Here is a 21762-nt window from a genome sequence, read left to right as displayed (position 1 = left end):
GAAGCAGCTTGACTGGACTCTTATGTGGAAAACACACGACCTCCGATCTGATCTTGAAATGAGATGTTCAAAGACAATTATTTAGCGAATAAACGCATACAATTTTATGTTTTCGATACGACATGAACTCGTATGTGTTAATTCGTGATTTTATTTCTTGTCACAAATATGGTTTCGTTCCCTATAATAGCGGGGAAGTCTGATTTCCCCTCTTTCACCAAAACGCTCACGAGAACAGCAAATCCCCAAAGACCTCATTTTATTGTCTTAACATTTGAGAGCGGAATCACTTCATTGAACAAGCGAACTCGTTTCCGAACAGCGTTACCGAGGTCTACAATTACTTTCTATTCCAGTTCACTTTAAGAACCTCTATAAACCAATATATAAACAAATTAATTATATCAACGCCACGTGCGATGCTTTATCTGGAGACTTCGCGTGTTTGCGTGCGCTCCCTCGCGAGCATCGATTCTGGTACCCTCTCATTTTCTTAAATTACACTACTTACACATCAGATTGAACGCCATTTGTCTTTTTGGTTTATTCAGGGTAGTGTTTGGAGGTGAAGTGACTAAGCTCGGAGGCACATGTGCGCTCCTTACGCCTCGTATAATTGGCGCGTTTGCTTTTATTTGGGTGTATTTTTACCTATTTAATGAAGAAACTCGCCCGGACATCACACGGGTGACTCACTCTCCTCGTGAATTTAATTCGCGGAGAGAAAAAGAAAGTGTTGCTCGGCCACTAACGACCAAAGAAATGATGTCCTCCTTTCCGTTACTGTCCCATGTCTGTCGGGAGCTTACCGCGTGGGTGCCCGCAAAAGCAGTGCGATCTCCAGGGTAACCGTGACAGCAGATTCTTGTTTAATGCGGCAGGTCATATCAAACTGTGGTTTATACCATGGGATGCCCAGTGTGGTCAGAGGGAGAGATAATGTGCAGGGTGAACCTCATGGTAATGACCTTTAAGTGCACTTGACCATGTCGTCTGGTGTTTTGGGTGTTAAACTAGGTGTCTTATTTAAGCATAATTTCATTCGGTTCAGCTCTTTTTGTGTAACACATTTAACAGTGGAAATTGTCACAGAGCAAAAAAAAGAGAGTCGAAATCCTTAGTGAGCTAGCTGACTCAAACGGCTCAAGTGCCATTGTAAAATGTACTGATGCTTTATCTAAGGACCTAGTTCTCTTTCGGGGATTTTGTATTTGTAATTCGGCTTTGATAATAAAATATAGAAAATCTATAGGTTTTTACTTAATCAGAACAACTGTTTCCCATTAATTGTCTTTTCTGCTCTTTCTTTTTCTGCTGGTGTTTTATGTGCTATGTCGCCGCAACAACATCTGCATAAAACAACAATTAAGTGTTTATGTGAAATAGCCCAAACTCCTCTTAGGACAGACTGAGGTTTGATGACAAACCAAGATGTTTAATTTAACTTAATGGTGAAAAAACAGATCGTTTTAGCATGTGACCTCGTATTAGTGAACTCCGTACATCTGAATTTTTCAAAGTAACATAATAATCAGAAAGAGATGGATCAGGGTAGAATTTAACTGGTAGTTCACTTGCAGTTTGGCAGGGCAGGCAGACGCAGGGTACACTCGCACCCGTGCACGCACACACATTAGGGTTAAAGGGTTCTCATTTCCTGAAATTACCTCCATGTCAACATGTCCTCTCATTAAAACCTTCAATTCCTTTTGACTGGCCGTTCTGACAGCTTTTTCTGCCGTCATTAATATATCTTCCAGATTTAAACTGACAATTTCACACCGGCCAAAGGCCTTAAATTGGAGTCGAGCCGCCGCTGACGGGTTCACTGTTATAGGGCCACTTAAAGAAGCTACAGACTAGATTGGTGAAAATCATAGAGATTTCTGTGGAAAATATACATTTGATGACCGTTGAACAATTACATATGAGAAACTCTTAAAATAATTCAATCCGCGACACTTTATCCTTAAAAGTTTTTCCACACATACCTAAAACCACAACTGTGTCCAATCTGAATGGCATTATTGTCTTTTACCCTGGCAAAAAGAACATCTTTGAGAATAATTGTGTTGAGCTGTTGGTACATTTTTCCTTTTCCCCACCTCTCCTTTTTCTTTTAAAGACGGCTTCCTAAAATACATCAATGCCTGTGAAGTATGCCTGTTGTGTTTTGTTTAGTAATCTACTAGGTCGCCGGCTCAGTGTTTTGGCATGGCGTTATCTTTTCAGGTTGCAGTGTTTTGAGAAGTAATACTGTTCCTTTTTTGAAGTGGGTGCTTATTCGTGTGGTTGGCGTATTGAGGTTGGACGCTTTGTGACCTCATATTAAGAGGCTTGTGTGCACATTGAAAGGCCCGGGTTTATTTTAGATTTGAGAAGAAAGGAACTTCAATATAACATTGAAGATAGCACACACTTAGACACGCCACCATTATGTGATTTACAGATAGCGCTATAAGCAAAATAGCAGGACATTAAATATTTTTAACCCATAAAAGATGATTGGCAGCGCTTTGGTTACGCTTTGATATATCGGGACTGATCATTTACCACCTCCTTCTCCCGCTGTTTAAAAATCCACAGCAAAAAGCTCCTATTACACAGTCTCGAAACATATTAAGAAGCAAAAAACAGATAATCATCAGCAGTTGGCCTGGTGCTCTACTCCCTCTGTCTGTCTTTTTCCGTCTCCGTCTCTTTGCTTTAAACCTCACTCCCTCTCACTTTCTCTCACCCATGTTGGGTGCTGAGAGCTTGATGAACACATCCTGATGAAAAGTCAAGGATAATATCATTCTTGGTCCTGAGCCACAAACCTCCCAGGGAGGTTTGGAACCCAGAAAAGAGAATGCCTATGCTGCTTCAGATCTTAAATATGGCTGTGTGTTTGATAAGTGTGTGGGAGGTAGATAAGAGGAGGAATACTTATATACCTATGCATCTGGATGGCGTTATAGCAGACTCATTTATTGTATTCAACAGTTGGTTCCGGCCCTTGAATTTGATTGGCAGAGGGCTTTAAGATTGCTTACATTTAGTATAACAGCACTGGGATGTCTTGCTATTACAGAAGTTTCAGTCACTTCACTTAAAGTGATAGTTCACTCAAAAAAGACATTTCTGTCATCCTCCTGAATCGTCAAACCTGTATGCCTATCTTTCTTTTTTTCAGAACACAAAAGAAGATATTTTGGAGAAAGTTGTTAACCGAACAGCACTGGTCCCCAATTCACTTCCGTTGTATGGACAATGCAAGTGAATGGTGGCCAGTTAACAACATTCTTCAAATTATCTTCTTCTGTGTTCTGTTGAAGAAATTCTATCACTTCAACATTTTCATTCTGCACTGATATCTTGGTGTATTCATAGCGATTTGCTCATTCTGAAGTATTCTCTGTGTCCTCTGTAAAGTATTCTACCATGAGCATAGCCTGTCAGGACCAATGCAGTGTTTTTTTAATTGCTGAGCTCTTTATAGGGGACAGGTCTGTAAGCCGACCCAGACACTGTGGTATTTGCACACTCATTTATCTGTTTATTTATTGTTAAGCCAGCTAGTTATTTACACTTTATGGATGGGAATGTCAGAATTCATTTAAGGCAATGAAACCATTTAAGAGGAAAAGAGACAGAGGGAGGGAATTAGAGGGAAGGAGCAGAAAAGAGGGGGGAGAGAGAGAGCAAACCAAACCATCTACTTATGCAAGGGCATTACAAGACATTTTTAACCTTTGAGAGCGTATTACATTTTGAGGGCTTGCGACCACAAAAGTATATGGAAACTTAACACTTAGTTGCAACGTGCTGAGCAAACTCAAGTCCTTCACATATTCAGACGTGTGTGTGAGGAACTATAGGAAAAAAGAGAACAAGGAAAGCTGCATTGAGCCAGTGGATCTTTGGTCTGTCTAGAAAAATAAAAACATACAAGCTTTCATTGATGCTGGGCTCTCCTTTTGGCATTATCTTAAAAACAGCCTCTTGCCCCGTTGAGGGAAAGCAAAGCCACTTCTGATATTTGGAAGTGAATTTTACTAGTCATTAGTTTCTTATGAAATATTTTAACCAACTGCCTGGGGAGTTGCAGGATCACCACTTCAAACAGTCGAGTTTCATTTTCACAAGAAAATACAATATGCAAACACACTAGCTTTAAATCACTCCCTTCATGACCTTAAGTTAACACACGGAATTCCACCAAAATCTAACAAGGAAACACCTTCTGCTCGTTGTGAGGGGGCAGTATTACTTTGTGAGGGTGGAGATGGAGGTTCAGGTGAGGCATGATGTACATTTCTCCACATATTTCTCTCCCCACTATTTTCAATATGTACAATGTGTTTGCCATAATTTGGTGACAAATCTTCTCATTAGCTTTGAATAATTTCCTTGATCAGATAAGAAACCCTCAAGGCATTTGTGTAAGTATGTGGATACATATGTGCGTTCCTTTAAAGCTCCTTAATGAGCCACAGCGCAAACAGGGAATGTAAGCAACACATACAGCATCATCTTAGTGCTAAACTAAACACAGTTCTAAAAATATGATTATATTACTGCTTTTATATATACGGTGAAATAGGGTTTGAACAAGCAGTGCTACTCTCTGCAAAGGCCAGTAAGTCTAATTCTTATCCCAATGGCTAGAACATGCCCGATGTCCTCAACTGACCATCCCATAAATTCCTGTCCTTCAGTCAAACATGCAACATTTGTTTAATGATGTTACTTAGGCATGTCCTACTAGCCCTCAACCTCAGAGAGAGGAAGAGAGCGAGAGGTGGATATATGAGCAGAGAAAAAGAGAAGGTTAATAACATCTTCAGTGCTCGTGTTTAAAAAGCTCTCATTTATTTTTGAGGATTAGAGTTGTATACCATGAAGACAATGATTCTCATTTAGAGTCCTTCAGTTAATGGTCTGTTGAAGAAAACTGCACTTAGCCATATATGATAGACTCAACACAGGAGAATCAAGTATGAGAAATGCACAGCCCCAGGAAATCAGTCGTTGTCATCCAGCTTGATATGGATTCCAAATATTAGGTTTTGCTCGTCTCCTTTTAATGACATTAAAAGACTGTGAATGTGATTTCTTATATTATTTGATCAAGATGTTTCATTGAAGGTGAATTGCTTTTTTATCACAAATGATTTCAACCGACATGTTTTGTACTTGAAACATACTTAAACAACTTTTTTGTTATGCTACCTAAAAAATCTGCTTCATGTGATAACATCTAAATTAATTACATTCCAGCCAAAATAATACTTAAAACTCACACAAAAGATAATGTCATTTTTAGAGGCATATCAGGTTCAGAAAATGTTTAACAAATCAAATTCCCATCCCCTTTTCCACTGTTTCTGCTTGTTTTGTTGTTTGGTTAGGAAAATGCTGGACATTGGATTAATGATGAGAATATAAAAGATGATTATTTTTTAAGATTGTATTTTATAGGCCCGTCTGAGCAGTGCTGTACAGTTCAGGTGGTCCCGTTTTCTCGTACACGCGCCTACTTTTAACAGGCAAAATTAATGAGGACATTGAAAGGAGCCATAACTATATTTTTGCAATAACAAATAATAATGCATAATATCTCATCACAGACTGCTTATGTCAATTATGTACACAATCATATTTACTCATATTTGTAGCTCAGAGGGGACCTGGTGCTGCGGACTTCCAAGTACTTAAAATTCTGTCCATATATGTCAGAATTGATTGAATCTAGACCAAAATTGTATACTAATGGAAATGTTTTTGTTTGCATGACAAAACCAAAACCATGTGTTTGTTTTGTCAGTTTTATTTTCTGTGTTTGCGTATATGCTCTTGTATGTCTGCATTGCAACTGTATTTGTGAGTAGGAAAGATAAACTGAGAGAAAGGAAAATATGGTGAATGCTTCTGCTTTACATCTGTAAAAAGCCTTCAATTACAGGGTTGCATGAGCTTTTTAAACAAAAGCCACATCACCAGATGTGTCTGTTATTCGGATGTGTGGACATCAGTACCTGCAGCAGTTGTGAGTGTGTTGTGTCAATGCTCTAAACCAGCTCAGTCCATCCAACTTGTGGAACGTTTGGCGTGTACACACATGGGAAAAGAAAGCGTTTATTGTTATTGTTAAATTAGTTGCTGTGACAAGGAAATTGAGGGAAAAAGCTGAGACGGAGGTAAGCCAGGACTCCAAGGAATTAATTAATAACATGTTTAAATTCTTATCCCAATAATGAAAAATGAAAACTCCGTTATTATTTACTCACCCTCTTGTCATCTGTATGACATTCTGTCTTCCGCAGAACACAAAAGAAGATATTTTGAAGTATTTTGGTAACCCGTTATGTCCATACAATAGAAGTGAATGGGTACCGGTAGTTAATAACATTCTTCAAGATATCTTCTTTTGTGTTCTGCAGAAGAAAGTCATACAGGTTTTAAACGAAAAGAGGGTGATAAATGATGACAGAATTACATTTTTGGGTGAACTTTCCATTTACCTTTAAATACCATAAATACTTCCTATTATTACAAAGAAAGTAAATACAAGAAAAATTTAAATAAACATAGACATCATCACAGTTGATGTACCTCAGCTATACATCAATAATGTTTGTGGTGCCTATGGAAGCAGTGGGTGAAACCGAAAGGGGTCAAGTTTACATTTAATAGACAACAGCATTGTGGTTGAAGGAACAGTAACATATTCAAATGCTTCAATTTGCTCAAGGTCACTTTTTACCCATATCTAGCTTTGTCATAGGCTAGTGCCAGATGACGAATGTTGGCCACACAGCTCGCCGCCGCCTCCTGCAGAACCTCGTCCGTGGATCCGATCATGTCGACCAGCGGCTGAAAAGGGAGCAGAACATGTCAGGATCATCCATCATAACAATCTAATGTTCAAAACCTTGCCAAACATTCTCCTTTCATTAGCTCGAACGAAACCACGTAGCTACAATAACAGTCATTCACGAAGGCCTCTTACAGCAGTTCTTTCCTGGGGTTTGAAGGAGACATCTAATCTGTTATTAAGCTATAAATGCGACCGTTTGTACGCTGCAGACATTTGCCAGTAGAGTTTACAGGGCCAGAGGCTGCCAAGGCTTGCTGCCTACTGGATGCCAGCCGTGCTATGCCGGCTCATTAATTCACATATCAGTCTGTTTGTGCGTTTAGGTGTATTTATGTGTCCAATGAGTGTGGCTTTATGCCCAATGTTTGTGATAATTTTACTGCTAGAGTCAGAAAGTGTTACTGAATGTATGCATTGGTGTGTATATTTGCTTTCTGTGTTTGATACTGTAATGGATTCAATTGGTATTTTGTATGGATTTATTTTAAGTTTAAAGTATGCTTTACTGTCCACGTGCAACATATAACAGCAACCAGAAAGTCAATGCCTACCTCAGGCGTAATCCACAGAACTCTTTGGTAAAGCTCAAAATATTTGGCTTTGTACTAAACCTCATGGGCCGAGCCCCACCCTCGCTTAGAGCAAAGGTCATATAAGATCCCTCCATTTCAACCTCGTATAACCTGACTCTTTTGATCCATGCTTTCAACACCGAGCTCCCTAATTCTAAGAGACCACTTTCCGGAACCACTCCGGTTGCATAAAATAATATATTAAAACCTTTTCCTTTTATTGTGCAATGAGAGTTACTTATTATACTGTCACACAAAGTGAACATAAGGGGGAGAGATGGTGCCAATGCCAAACTGTGGTTACGTTATACAGCATGGTATAATATAGCTGTCTTTCTGTTAAGGGAGGAAAAAAGACAGGCAGGGAGAGAAAGAGAGATGGATGAGAGATAGATTGCATGGGGTTGGCTCAGCGGTAAGCCGTGTTCTTGAATCTAAATAAACACAAACCGCTGGTAAACCCTCTGGCACAATGGGCATTCTACATCTGTTTGGTGTGTGTGTGTGTGTGTGTGTGTGTGTTCGTCGTTGCAGTACCAGTAAGGGGTCTTTCATTGGGTCTATACCACAATATTTAGGATTACTGCGTTTTACTTAACCAAGATGTCTTTGGAACACAAAGTTATGTTTCTGTTCTACAGACGCTTTTTGTTTTATACACAGCTAGTTATAAACAATATAACATAACCCACACTCTAACCCCTTAAAGGGATAGTTCACCCCAAAAATGAAAATTCTGTCATCATTAATTTAATTACAAGAGTGTGAGTAAATGATGGCAGAATTATCATTTTTTGAGTGAACTATCACTTCAACCCTAACATAAAACGTTATGCATTTTTGCAACAAAAAAAGCCGCAATTTTATATTTTCTTATGATATTGTCCCAAAAACATGGTTGAGTAGAGGCTAGCTAAACACATACATCAAGCTTGAGAAGACAACATTAAGCAAACTAACAGAAAGGGAAGACATTCCCAAAATGCTCTACTTCAATAGTTAAATAGTGAAGAATAAAAATGGACCCACTAATATTCTATCTGTGAGTCCCACCGCATTCCTGAATTTAATTCGATTCCCATCACTTGTAGAGACTTTATTTGTCGAAAACGGTTTAAAGTTCTTCAGCAGCCTCCTTTCAATAGATGAATGTATCGGTTATCATGTTCGGCTGGATTTCCACATCCCCTGTTTTTAAAATAGACTCCAAAACACCTCGAAAAGGCAAACGGATGCGAACACGGGGCTGCAGCAACATGCCAGCACGTTCAGACAAGCTGCTTTTGTGAGCAGTCGGAGGATGCCCGCGACAGGGTCAGCCACCGTTTGCCAGAGCTCATAGAGTGTTATTCAGCCGTAGCCAAACAGGGGCTCCTAGGGCCTGGAGCAGAGCCTCAGATAAGCACAGCTCTCTGTGTCTACCCCAGCCCCTCTCAGCACTCCCAGCTGGTTCCTGAACAGACTATAATAGGCCACTTGTTAAATACTTCCAAACCTCAGTAACATGATAACTCGCCTCATGTTTGAAAAATGAATATGAGGCACTAAGACTTTCTTCTGTGTCGTACGCTCCAAAGGCAAGGATCCTGACCTCCGGGAAGGTAGAGCGAAAACATGTTTTCCCAGGCTCCTCTTACAGCATGAGCCCACGTCGGTAAGTTCTCACACATGTACGCGCTTGGACACACATGCCGTGTCACGCATGTAGGTGTTGCAGTGTTAAGTGTAGCAGAGGTAAGCTGCCGTTTCCTGAAGAGAGGGGTTTAAATCTCAGTAAAAGCCCACCCTCCACTCCTTGTTCTTATGCTATTCACTCTTTCTCTATACTGAACATGTCTTATCCATCCATACAATTTCCTTGTGTATGAAATTGAGAGTTCATTGATAAGGTTGGGGTTTAGAAAGACTCTTCTTTTGAATCTAGTCACCAGAAAGATTGAGATTTATTCAAATTCAATCAGTTTCACTCTTCTTTAAACATGCACACGATCTTGTAAGGCAAGATCTGAAACCTCTCCTTACACATACACCTTGAATACTCAACATTCCTCACCTCAAACGAAAGAACATAAAACACGCTAAACTCCAGACACATGCTACTGTACTCAGATCAGAGAGCTCAGCTATGAGAGAAGGACTTTTGAATAGCCCGAGTGTGTAAGGATATCATCTGCTTGCCATATCCACACCAGCTTCAACCTGCTACTCAGAGCATGACTAAAAAGAAATGCATGGAAAATATCTGCTCCCGAATTCTTTTTAACATAATCATTTTTTTCTAGCCTTACATCTCTCTATATGTTGTGCACTTATTTCTATTTATGTAAACAGGTCGGATTTGTAACAAACAGGCTCGGAATAGAAGTCTCGCAGTCTATAAATTCAGTTTAAGCCACCCAATTTATACTGTAGCAGGATCTGGCAACCCGAACCAGCTGGAATCCTCTCTGATGAAAATGGCTGATAATTACAGTTCGTATTTTGTAATTCGCCTCGCGAAGGTATTTTTGCCTATGAAAGGAGTTCTTTAATAGAAAAATCTGTCTGAGAGGATTTATGGCTTCAACAAACAATCTGCAGAGCTGTGGCGGGGCTGGAGGGAGAGGCTGGATGAATAGAGTTTCTGAGCATCAGTCACATCCGAACGAAAGCTGTGAGATACTGAGTGTAGATGTCAAATCAAACGGAGTGTGCGTTTATTCTCAGTGAACCGTATTGATGAATACAGTAACATACACATATAGAACTGTGTTCATAAAGAATGTAGGAAGAAATTACGTTGTCTTTTCATTTAGAAACTGAGAATGGCAACCTAGTCAGTTTTAGCGCACAGTGGGCAGAGTGATTCTTGTATTTGCATAATGTAAAAAAACTCTTGTGTGCAAAACATAAACCGTCTGCTTTTTGAGGTGAAGCACCCTTGTGATGTTATAAAAGGTTTTTGTTACCTTCTCAGCTGTTGCTCAAAACCTATTTAAAATGTCCTTCCCTTTTTTATGAAATATTCAAATGGAATATTAAAAGTTGTTTTTTTAAGTTGAAACAAATTGTGTAAAGGCAGAGGCCGAAGTGGGTGCAACGATTGGTTTCTAATGCATTTCCCACTGTAAAATACTTTTGTTTCAATGCTTAATTTCCTCTGCTAAAGCTTGAGGGACGAGTTCTACACCATTAAGAACATCGAGCAGGAAAGTTACAGACAAAACATACGTCTGAGAGGGCACAGCATGCAAACCGAGAGAGAGAGAGAGAGAGAGAGAGAGAGAGAGAGAAAGGAAATCATTACAGCTCTAAGATGTTGGGTGTACAAGAGCTTTTGACTCTGAAATACGGTTGCAATAATAGCAAGAGGCAGTCTTGAGTTTTACACCCCTTCATAAATTAAACTACAGCGCAGACACAGTTCCCCGATAAACTCTCTCTCGAAACCCATTAACAACGTTAGGAAATATTGTTATAGCACATCCTCTGTCACTATCGTCTGTATATCGTATTTTAAATATATAACAGAGCCACCGGTTTCCCTCATCCCGTGTTGCTCTAGGTCGTTCAGGTAGAGGCTGCAAATATGTCAGCTAGAATAAATCACAGACGGCTGCTTGGTGAGGAAACATTGATTACTGTCTGAATAAAAACGTTATAAATAAAGACACACACAAACATGCATCGACAAATAAGCCCGCTCAATTCAACCAGCAGTCCAGTTTTTGTTGTTGCTCGAACCAGACAAAAAACATTCTGCTTAACAACTTTTGCAAATTGGACATTACTCTTTTGGAACACCCAATGTTCAGTCCAGCCACCAATTATGGGCTGAGCTGAACCACATTCACTGCACCAACGCGACAAGCTACAGCACACCATTAAAGGAACATGGGAAAAAATATTTGGCTGCAACACGACAACCACTCTCATAATTTATATCCAGTTGTTATTGGGGGCGTGGGGGAGGCTTTTTAACTGTATGTATGAGCTCTCGAACCGTTTTCTCATGTGAAAATCTCATTGGGAGAGTGAGGTCAAATGTGGTTGAATTTGAATATTGGCAAAACACGTTTTGTTCCAAACTAAATTACAATGGCAGGAATAATAATCAAGGTCTACATGTAAATAAACCTTTTATTTAAGAGTAATGGTCAGGTACATAGCGTCTTGTCTCGATTTCGTCTAAGAACAGTTGAGGGGAGGCTAAAATACCTTTTTCTATAATAAGTATAATTGACCTATGACAAAAATATGAGAAGATTCACAATGTCTTGTTTGAGCTGTAAATCTGTCACATTCTAAAATGTTTGTATTTAGTTCAGGATATTTTATTTGAGCTTAGCAGAGAGGGGTTTGCCACAAATAACCTAGTACAGATACAAAAAATATCACATTTAACACATAAAAGCATTTAGTTAGTTTAAAACTTATTGTAATAGTTTCTCAGTTTTCAAGACCATGTAAGAACTTGTTGTCTAACATGCGATTCTTTTGTATAAATCAAATGGTTGGGGGTTCAAAACCCAAACACACATAATAATAAAAATGTGTTAATTGCACTATAGGCCCCGTTGGACAAAAGCTTCTGCCAAAAGTATAAATGTAATAGTGCCTATCTTTTGATTTGAGACCCGTTTAAAGTGGCTTGAGGGTTTAGGCAAAGTTTACCCGAATCTGGCAGTCAGAAAGTATCACAGCAGTGTTCTGTCACTTTAGAACCGTCTGCCCTGCCAAAGACGTGCCACAGTCACATTCTGCTCCTCAATCCCAGCAGCTTGCTGAGCAACCGTTCCCCGCACAACAGCCCTTCAATGCTCCTCAGCCCTGGCATGCTACTGTAGGACGCAGGGACGACTGGGGGGGGGGCTAGCGGAGCTAAGCTCAGCGTACACACTACTGTTTGCTCTGCTGAATTCCCATGACGGTTAGAAAACGTTCTCACTTCCGACCCCCCCACCTTCAAAAAAGAAAACTTGCCTTGTTCTCTTGCCCTCGCTGCCCTGAAATAGTTTTAAAATACATCCCTTCAAAGCTCATTAGCTGTTTTCACATGTGGTGTGCCAACCCTGTTTTAGGTCACGGCCGAAAATGAGGTTTTAGCAAAAGCATTTTGCAAAAAGACAACTTGTGAGATCTACATTTTGTGCACACTTGTGCATGCTGGCAGAGACAGTGTTTAGGGTCTTTTTAGGATAATGATTTCTTGGTGAATAAAGAAATGGAGCAGGGACACAATGTTACAACATTTTGTGATACATCTTCAGCTTGAGCTACTGTATAACAACATGCATTTAGTATTATTAAACAGTTAAAGGTGTATACAGCAGAAAAATATTTTTTTAACTCTAATACAAAGTAAAATACTATACCTTGACCACCCCATGTTCGTGCATGGTAATGCAGTTTCTAGGGTCTTTGGAGAGCTCGAACAGGGCCCGGGCCGTAGCCTGGTGGACTAAAGGGTCTTTTGAGCGAAGATAGCGAACCAGAGGGGCTACAACTCTAGCATCCCCAAACAAGACACAGTTACTCCCCCACGTACAGCAGCGGGCGATGGCTTCCGCCAGGTAACGTCGTAACTTTTCATCCACCTGCACAGACACACGAACAAAGAAAATCTGCTTACTGTATGTCCTGTATATACAAACTGCTTCCTCATTTGTAAGCTTTTTAATGAATACATGTTGGCGTTAAAACCCTATTAATGAATAAACATCTATGTATTTAGAAGACACATTTATTACATGTACATTTTAAAAAGAACATGCATTTCCTATACCGGGTATCGAGTGGATAAGGACATGTGAAACATGGGTTGAGTAGCACTTACAGTGTTGGTAAGACTGGCCAGCATTGGAACCACTCCATGGTCTGTAATAACTGCCAGGTTCTCCACATCTTTGGCAATTTTGGCGATGGCTGCGCACACGCTGGCCAGCACGTCTTTATTCGGCGATTTAAGCAATTTAACAATGAGTTCCAAACCACCCACAAAAGAACGCACCATTTCCCCGGCATCCTGAAACATATACAGAGAAAAAAACACGTCACGACTGTGCGGGTGTGTGTTTCTGATGCTATTACTGGCTGACTTAGGAGGTAATTATATGCGAGTATATGAACACATGATTTGATACAGTTATAAAATATTTCTAAATGATGTGTCCTAGAATGTACTGTAGAAGTTTCCAGTCTACAATCAGAGTTAAATCACTTGCTGAATTACTAAAAATAAGACACATTTGGACTGAAATACCACAACCTTGTTTAGTGAATATAACAGTCATTTTAATCTCACAAGATAGAACTTCATTTGATTAAAGGTTTTCTGTCTGTTTGTGAAAAGCAAAGCTATGTTTTGGGTTGGTAGAACCATCGTTCAATGGCCTTCCTCCCACTAACCGGTTACATGGAAGTTCAAGCCAAAGTTTGACTGACTGATTGGACCGCAATGGTAGTGTGGACACAAAAAGCACCCACATCCTCACATAATACACAGAAATTGCACTCTTTTAGAAAAATGGCCATTTATTTCAGTGGTGCCAAAGGGTATGGTAGCATGCCAGGATGGCACCAGGCTGTTTACAATGATTTGAAAATAGGATAACGAAATCTTAATTGACAGAGGCATATCGCTATGTTTTGGAGTTGGATAAAGATGCAGTTTAGTGAACTTTCTATTTTTATGTTGAATTCTACCTGCTATTTCTATGGAAAACAGTGATGTACATGACAAGGGATGAGTATGTTCTACATGCAATTTGACGTAGTATGCAGTAGCATATAAATTACATTAAAGTCTGTTTACGGAAATCATGCATTTACATTTGAGACTTGGCAGATGTTTTGCGTGCAGTGACATCACCATCGATAGTCTGTCTAGTAATTAAAAATGCCACGGGAAATCAGTCAGAATCGTAGTAATGGGCAAAAATCTACCTCTGCCGAGTGGGTTTTGCTTAAGCCGTTTATAAGCTTTCCGCGATAAAAGAAAAAGTTTGACGCGTTTACATGAGCTTACCATGCTTACCAGCTTATTAAGTATAATCGGAGTAAGAGTGCATGTAAACACACTTAATGTTTAAACCTAATATGAACAGTAGCATTACTTTGGTTTGCTAAACTTAAATTATGTTAAAAACCCCTTCAGCTACTGGGCCTCACAAGAGCAGCACTCAACTATCCATTGTTGATTGACTGGTTTAACTGGAAGGCGGGATTTTTTTCGCTAGAGCGGTCATATTGAGCCATACGTTGCATTCCTCGACATTCATCAATTGCAGTGGCGCATCTCATTAATGTTTATTATTTTTGATTACATGAATGGTTTACAATCCCACTCTTGAGGTTTTTCTGGTTTGATTAAAAATGAGGGGTTACAGTGATAGTTCACACAAAAAATTCGGTCATCATCTGCTCACCTTCATGTCGTTTCATACCCATAAACTACTTTGTTCTGATGATCACAGAGAAAGATATTTATAAGAATGTTAGCAATTAAATTCGGTGACATCCTTGACTGCCATAGCAGGAAAAAATAAATGGTAGTCAGAGGTGCCCCAGAACTTTATGTGTTCCTAAATTCTTCAAAAGACCTCACTTTCTGTCCAACAGAACCTGCTATGGTAGTGGATGGTGTCACAGAACTGAAAAATGCTAACATTCTCACCAATATCTTTCTTTGTGTTTAACTGAACAAATAATTTGATATAGGTTCGAAACAACCTGAGGATGAGTAAATGACGACAGAATCCATAACGTTGTGTTTCACAACACAGCTTTAAATCCTAGTACACATTACTGTACAAAGCCATCATACAGCAGAATACAAGAGACGCCAGATAGACAAAACCCAGAGCAGGTCAAGTGTGTGAAGTGGGGTGAGGACAGCAACATCAGAATGAATTGAGGGGAGGGGCGGCCTCTAAAGTCATGCCAAAGGATGAGCATTAGTATGTCTAGGCAAAAAAAAGCCATGGATGAGAAGGGAGGAATCTGCAGCGTGTCTCACAAAGGAAATGGCAGTGCAAGAATACTGATGAATACTGGGAAAGAGAGTGAAAGAGAAAGAAAGAGAGAGAGTGAGAGAGAGAGAGAGTGAAAGAGAGAGAGAGAGTGAAAGAGAGAGAGAGAGAGTGAAAGAGAGAGAGAGAGAGAGAGAGAGAGAGAGAGAGAGAGAGAGGAAGTATGGCAGAGCCACCAGCTGCGGAAGGTCACTAAGGAACCCTTTCAACCCAGAGCCCACAAAAACATCCCCAACTAAGTTCCACATCAGCAAACACAGCACGGAGTGCGACGTGCAGTGAGGGAGGAAGAGGGAGAGAGAAAGCGAGAAAACGGATGAAACACAAACAGCGTGCAAAAAGCGATGTAAGCCAAACTGAAAAGAAAAACAGGAAAAGGCCCAAGGGACACAAAGGGAAGAAAAAGATTCTGAGAGTGTAAATATGAGAGGAGATGAAAATGAGAGAATTTTGGACAACAGGGATTATAGTAGCATAAAGATAATCCAATAAATACTAAAAAATGGTGATGCAGATTGTAATCTCATGGGCGTCAGGCAAATTAATCATGGTCCTTATTCAAACAGACAGCAGCATGTTTCATGCTTAACATTCATTGCCGTTCAAGAACAAAGCACATCTTACAGTAGCTTATAATCACTTAGGGATTCATAGTACGTACCAGCTGTGTGTGTGTGTGTTTATTCGCTGGTAGGGATTTCGAAGCCCCCAGATGCGGTTCTTCAAGCAGGATTCTCATAAATCTGGCCCTGGAGCTGCTAACTCAAGCCACATGGGCCTTTATCTAAATAACTGCTGCTGTGAGGCCGATCAGGTTCCTGGTTTGGATGGGTACATCATTTTACATAGTTCCTACCACCAGCCCCTTGTGTGAGCATGTGCCATGGGGAAACACTGGAACTGAGGATGGCTGATTCATTCCGATCCATGTGATCAGATATAGCGAACATGAATTGCTCGAACTGTCACTCTACATGCCTACAGCACAGTAGTATATATAATCTATATAACCACAATATATATAGATTAAACAAGAAATGCTCTTATTTTTTAAAACTGCACTGAAAATGTACTGGGGCAATTTTTTTTCCAGCGTGTTACACAAGAGGCTCTGGTATGAAGACTTGCTCTGTGCCGGCTTGAGTATAAAATGTATAAATCCAATCATATCTTGATGCTGTAATTCTAAAAGTGGAGTGGTAAGGACTGGAGGAATAGCGATCTATAGTTTGGGGGTTTAATTCTCAAAAGTGCTCACTATAGCTTGCTGGATTTTGAGTGTGTGTGTTTGATTAATATTGTAATCCAGTTTGAAATGGAGATTTTGTTTTAAAATGCTTTTTGTCCACACTAAAACATGTACTGCACATGAGTAAAACATAAGAATCCTAAACCTGTCATTTCTTTCAGGGGCTTGTTCCAATCCTACCTCTCCGGCAGATCATTCAAGGTCTCATGGAGGGGCTCGCTCACCACATGATAACTGGGGTCCCTCAGGGATCGGTGCTTGGAGAGCTGCTTTTTTCTATTCACATGACATCCTTAGGACCCATCAGGCACACAGCTTCTCGTATCACTGTGATGCTGATGACACCCAGATTTACATCTCGTTTCACCCAGACGATACCACTGTAGCAGCTCACATAACAGCCTGCCTAGATGACATCTCAGCTTGGTTGAAAGAGCATCACCTCCAGCTGAACCTGGCCAAGACAGAACTCGTGTTTCCGGCACACCCCACGGTGCAACACTATCTATAGTTAGACCCTACCTAACTGAGCATACGACGCAACTCCTTGTCCAGGCCCTGGTAATCTCAAGGTTGGACCACTGCAATGCTCTCCTTGCTGGTCATCTCTCTCCACAGGCTACCGGTTGAAGCCCGTATCAGATTCATGTCACTGATGTTTGCCTACAGGACTATCACTGGATCTGCACTGGCATACTTTCACACCCTACTACACTCCTACACCCCATCAAGGATCCTGCGTTCAGCAAACGAGCGGCGCCTTGTATTGCCTTCTCATAAGGGCATTCAATCGCTATCCCGCTCATTCTCCTTCACAACTCCTTCCTGGTGGAACATTCTTCCTAACGCGGTCCGATCAACCACATCCCTCACAACCTTCAAAAAACTAATTAAAACCCATCTCTTCTGTGAATACTTGACAGACAAATTAAAAAAAAAGTACACTAACCCTCTTCTCTTAACAGGTAGTGGTCTAGCTTTCGTTGAAACTAGTAACATTGTATGAGCACCTAATGTACTATTGCTCTTTTATGACATATCACTTATTGCTCCCCAAACTCTTTGCAAGTCACTTTGGATAAAAGCATCTGCTAAATGATTAAATGTTAATGTATATGTTTACTTTCTGCCTTATAATACTGTTGTGGCAATTTACAGTAAAGTCAGTACAGTATTTTTAAATGGATGGTAACACAAGACAATAAAGTTGCAAAAGTGAGTAAAATGTTCTCACGTTCCACCAGCAAACAATAACTGTGTCGCGCTATCAAACTGGAGTGCAGCCAAAACAACTACGTCACATGACAAAAATATGTCATAAAAAGCTTCTGTTTTCACAGTCCACGCTACAACACGAAAACAACATTTTTAGATTTATCCACTTTCGGGAGTGTTTTCAAACAGCTTTGTTTTTGCTGACAAAATGCCATCTCAGTGTGGACGGAAGGCCAAAACAGAGAGAAACAGATATTAATTTGGGCAAGGTCTGCATCCTCAATGATGGGTTGACTCTGGTTTGCACATAAATGCTGTTTTGTAAACTGAAAGAAAAGATTGCAAATAAGAAAAGCAACCAGTGAGGGTGAGTGAAAAATTAAGAAAATGTCAGTAGAAGCTTAGTTGAACCTAAAGAAGTTGTTATTGAGGAACAAGAATCAGTTTTGTTCATTTGCATAACTAAGCATACTGTACATACCTTTGCATTCTCAATGCATGGGCAGATGGCCCATGCAGCACTGGCCTGTACTTCTGGATTGGGGTTTTTCAGCAAAGACCAGAGAAGACGGACGCCATCAAGACCCTCAATGATCCTGAGAGAAATAAAACAGGACAACTTTCAAGTTGTAAGTCATAGTTTACATCACAGCGAGCTATGAGCTTGTGTCCTCAACATGTTTAGATGTCTGTTTTTCCCAAGTTTCTTTTTGGCTCCTGCAGCAGATCATCCCTCCCGCTGTGATGATGAAAACATTCCAGTAGCAGATCAGAACGCTGCTCAGCATGGCTTTCCCATCACATCCCACCTGCTCGGTCTCGTACACAAGTACCCCTGCTCACCTACCAACCTTTCCAACAGCTCCATTAAAACATGTTCACGCCGGCCTGCCCGCAGACTGACCCGCACAACTTTAGCAGGGTCCATGTGGATATTTATAGTGGCACGTGGACAAACACATACATTCACACAGCTGCAAAAGGCGCTTCGCTTAACTCGCTTCGCATCAGAGAAGGAAAAACCCAGAGAAAGTCTGTTTTCCAAGTCAAACATTCACATAGACAAGTCTCTCTATATCTCTTCTTCCGAGCGAGGTTTACTTAAGAACAGGCTGTATTTCATATGATTCTAGCAAAGGATGCAGTCAGACTCTGGGAAAATGAGTCTTCAGTGCGGTCCATTTGTCAGGTATAAATAACATGTAACCTGTTTCCCATGTGTGCATCTAGCAACAAGGCCGATATTCAATGCTGGCGTAATTGCGAAACCACGCAGCAAAGGGGGGGGTGTAAATGGGCAGGGGGTTGGGTTTGAGCGACCGGTGTACCTACCCACCACAACCAGCTCATATATCACTTTGAAAAGTATGATAACAGGGAGGGTCACGCTATCCTGAGGGGCCACTAAATACTAGCAAGAGTACTGTGAGATAATCCTGTATAGGACAGTTAAGATGCCTATACTAAGGAGACGACTCTACAACAGCAGGATGTTGCCAGAAATCTCCTGGTGGTGGAAGAAAGCGTGTGAACCGTGCACTATATACTGTACATTTGTCTGACAACACAGTGTAAAATATAATGGAAGTGTTAATATAGTTCATGACTATAGCAAGTTTCAGCGGCAACAACATAAACAAACGCCATGTGGCCCAAACTTAACTTCCGGTACACCATCCGTAAATATAAAATCAATTGTTATATTACTACCCACTTGCCAGACAGGTAACCAAAAACAGACCGGAAGTTAACTTCGAGTAAGACGTGTGCGTCCGATGAAACCATTTATAGATCAAAGTTGCAAATGATTCAAAAATTTTTTTTAAAAGAAGCTACAATCCAACTTTCCAACCAAAATCACCTAATTTGCAAGTAGTTGAAAAATCAGTGTTCTTACCGTACCCGAATTCCTAAAGGTAAACTTATGATTTGAGCTGTTCGGTTTGAGGCATCAGTTTGACCTGAAGTATCTTGCAATTCTATTTTTCAAACAGAGATGTGATAGAGGGGAAAAGTTCAGGCCTGCAGTTCTATCCGTTTCAACATAAAATCCATGTTACTTCATTTATCCATTAAAAAATGCTGCGTCATCATAAACCAGTTTCGGGTCAAAAAATGACGAACCCAACCGTTGGGTTGTAAATGAACCTGTACTGAGCTGATCCACCCAAGATGCTGGGTTGTTTTGACCCATTATTGGTTCAAATATAAAAATGTTCTGGGTTAATTTAACAAAATGGTTGGTTTAGTCCCATTTTGACCCAATGCTTGGTCAGAGTGTATATATTTTATATATTTTTTCATTATTGTTACTTATTATAGGCCTATTTCGCTTCGTGACAGTTCACAAGATAAGGAGACGGTTTGGAACACTGATATGTATTTGTATATTTGCTCAATTACTGTTATATTCATGTTTTTCAAAAGCTACGGTTTGCAGCTTAAAATAATTAATAAAATATTTAGAAATAAGGTCATCACTGTGTTAAACTGTTAAAAGTTCACTGAAAATGTTGACATTTCGAGCGACAACAAGTACCACAAGTACGACGTCTTCACTTTAAAAAAACTGTTTGAACATGCTGTTCTGTCAGTGTACAATCAAAAATGAACTATGCTAATTGCAAACCACTACCCATAACTCTCAAAATAAACCACAACATGGAACAAAGTGGAAAGAACCGTGCACAACAGTAGAGCAAAGTCTCTCTGTCCAGACTACAAGTAAAATATAAAAAAAGAACGTGTATCCTAAATATACATCGCCTGAGAAAACAAGAACAACAATTTCTCTTTAAGACCTGTTACATGGATCTAAACAGTTGTACGAGGTGAACGAAATGAATGACCTGATTTCTTCAAAAACAAGCTTTGTGGATTTTTACTGCGCCACTGCGGTCGCTCACATCTATAAACGTATTAATCTCACAGACAAAGGCAATGTGCCTTCAGCTGCCGAAGACAGAGGGAACAAAACGCTCTTCATTTGTGTCCAGCATTAATTAAGAAAGGGACTGCAGTCTATAACCATCTCATAAAAGCAATGAGAATCAGATGTGCTAAACATACAGAAAAACCAATACTCAAAGTCAGATCTCTGTGAAAGGCAGCCGGTTGGTGCATGCCGCATGAGTAGACATTATAGAAAATGTTATATTGAAGTTAAGCCAGAATCACATCAATCACACAGGTAGAACGATTAATGCTAAAATTGAAATATAATTAAAATTAGAAGGGAAGGAATGACCTAAAATGGAAATGTCTCAAATTTGTGAAGCTTGTGAAAACAGAACAATAAAAAGTTGGAAAACTATCATAGGTGTCAAAAGGTTAGAGTTTTCCATTCATGGCTGTAAAACCATAAAATAAACTAATAGTAGAAGACTGCCATACAGTCATTGGCATTGGCTAACTGAATTCTTGAGTTTAGGTTCAAATGTGTGGTGGTATACTACTAGATTTAGCCACTAAATTAGACATGCAGCCATTCCCAAAACCCGCCCTTCAAAGAAAGGTTGGATGTCCATGTCATCAGATAAAAAAGAGCAGAACACTGAACTCAGCTTTACTCTGACTCCATAAACAGCACAGAAACACAGTCAAAAACATCAAGAAATGTACACAGGTTGTACACAGGTTTGGAACAGCATTCGGGGGGAGTTATTCATGACAGAATTAACATTTTTGGGTGGAGTATCCTTTTAATTGAATTTTATGTGCACGGCTAAATAAAATATTGTCTATAATAACAACCTGGATAAAACATATTTTGAGGACTGATGTTCATCTTTTTCTATTTAGTGAGAGTTCTCAGTGGCCGGGGTGGACGTCCTGAATTGTCTCAATATGGTCAGT

General features: G+C 40.0%; 1 protein-coding gene across 1 annotated transcript in view; it reads right to left on the bottom strand.

Annotated features, from left to right (window-relative positions):
• Positions 1-6107: 6107 nt before the first annotated feature.
• Positions 6108-21762, bottom strand: part of odad2 (outer dynein arm docking complex subunit 2) — a 51008-nt gene continuing 35353 nt past the window's right edge. The window contains exons 18-21 of the mRNA XM_079475902.1: positions 18389-18503; positions 13250-13438; positions 12789-13010; positions 6108-6858 (exon numbers count right to left, since the gene is read on the bottom strand). Coding sequence (XP_079332028.1) covers positions 6745-6858; positions 12789-13010; positions 13250-13438; positions 18389-18503 — 640 coding nt within the window. The 3' untranslated portion in view covers positions 6108-6744. The remainder of the gene's footprint in view (positions 6859-12788; positions 13011-13249; positions 13439-18388; positions 18504-21762) is intronic.

The sequence above is a fragment of the Barbatula barbatula genome (genome assembly GCF_947034865.1).
Source record: "Barbatula barbatula genome assembly, chromosome: 16".
Lineage (NCBI taxonomy): Eukaryota > Metazoa > Chordata > Actinopteri > Cypriniformes > Nemacheilidae > Barbatula > Barbatula barbatula.
Note: the sequence above shows the minus strand (reverse complement) of the source record. Positions and strands in the feature narration are given on the sequence as shown.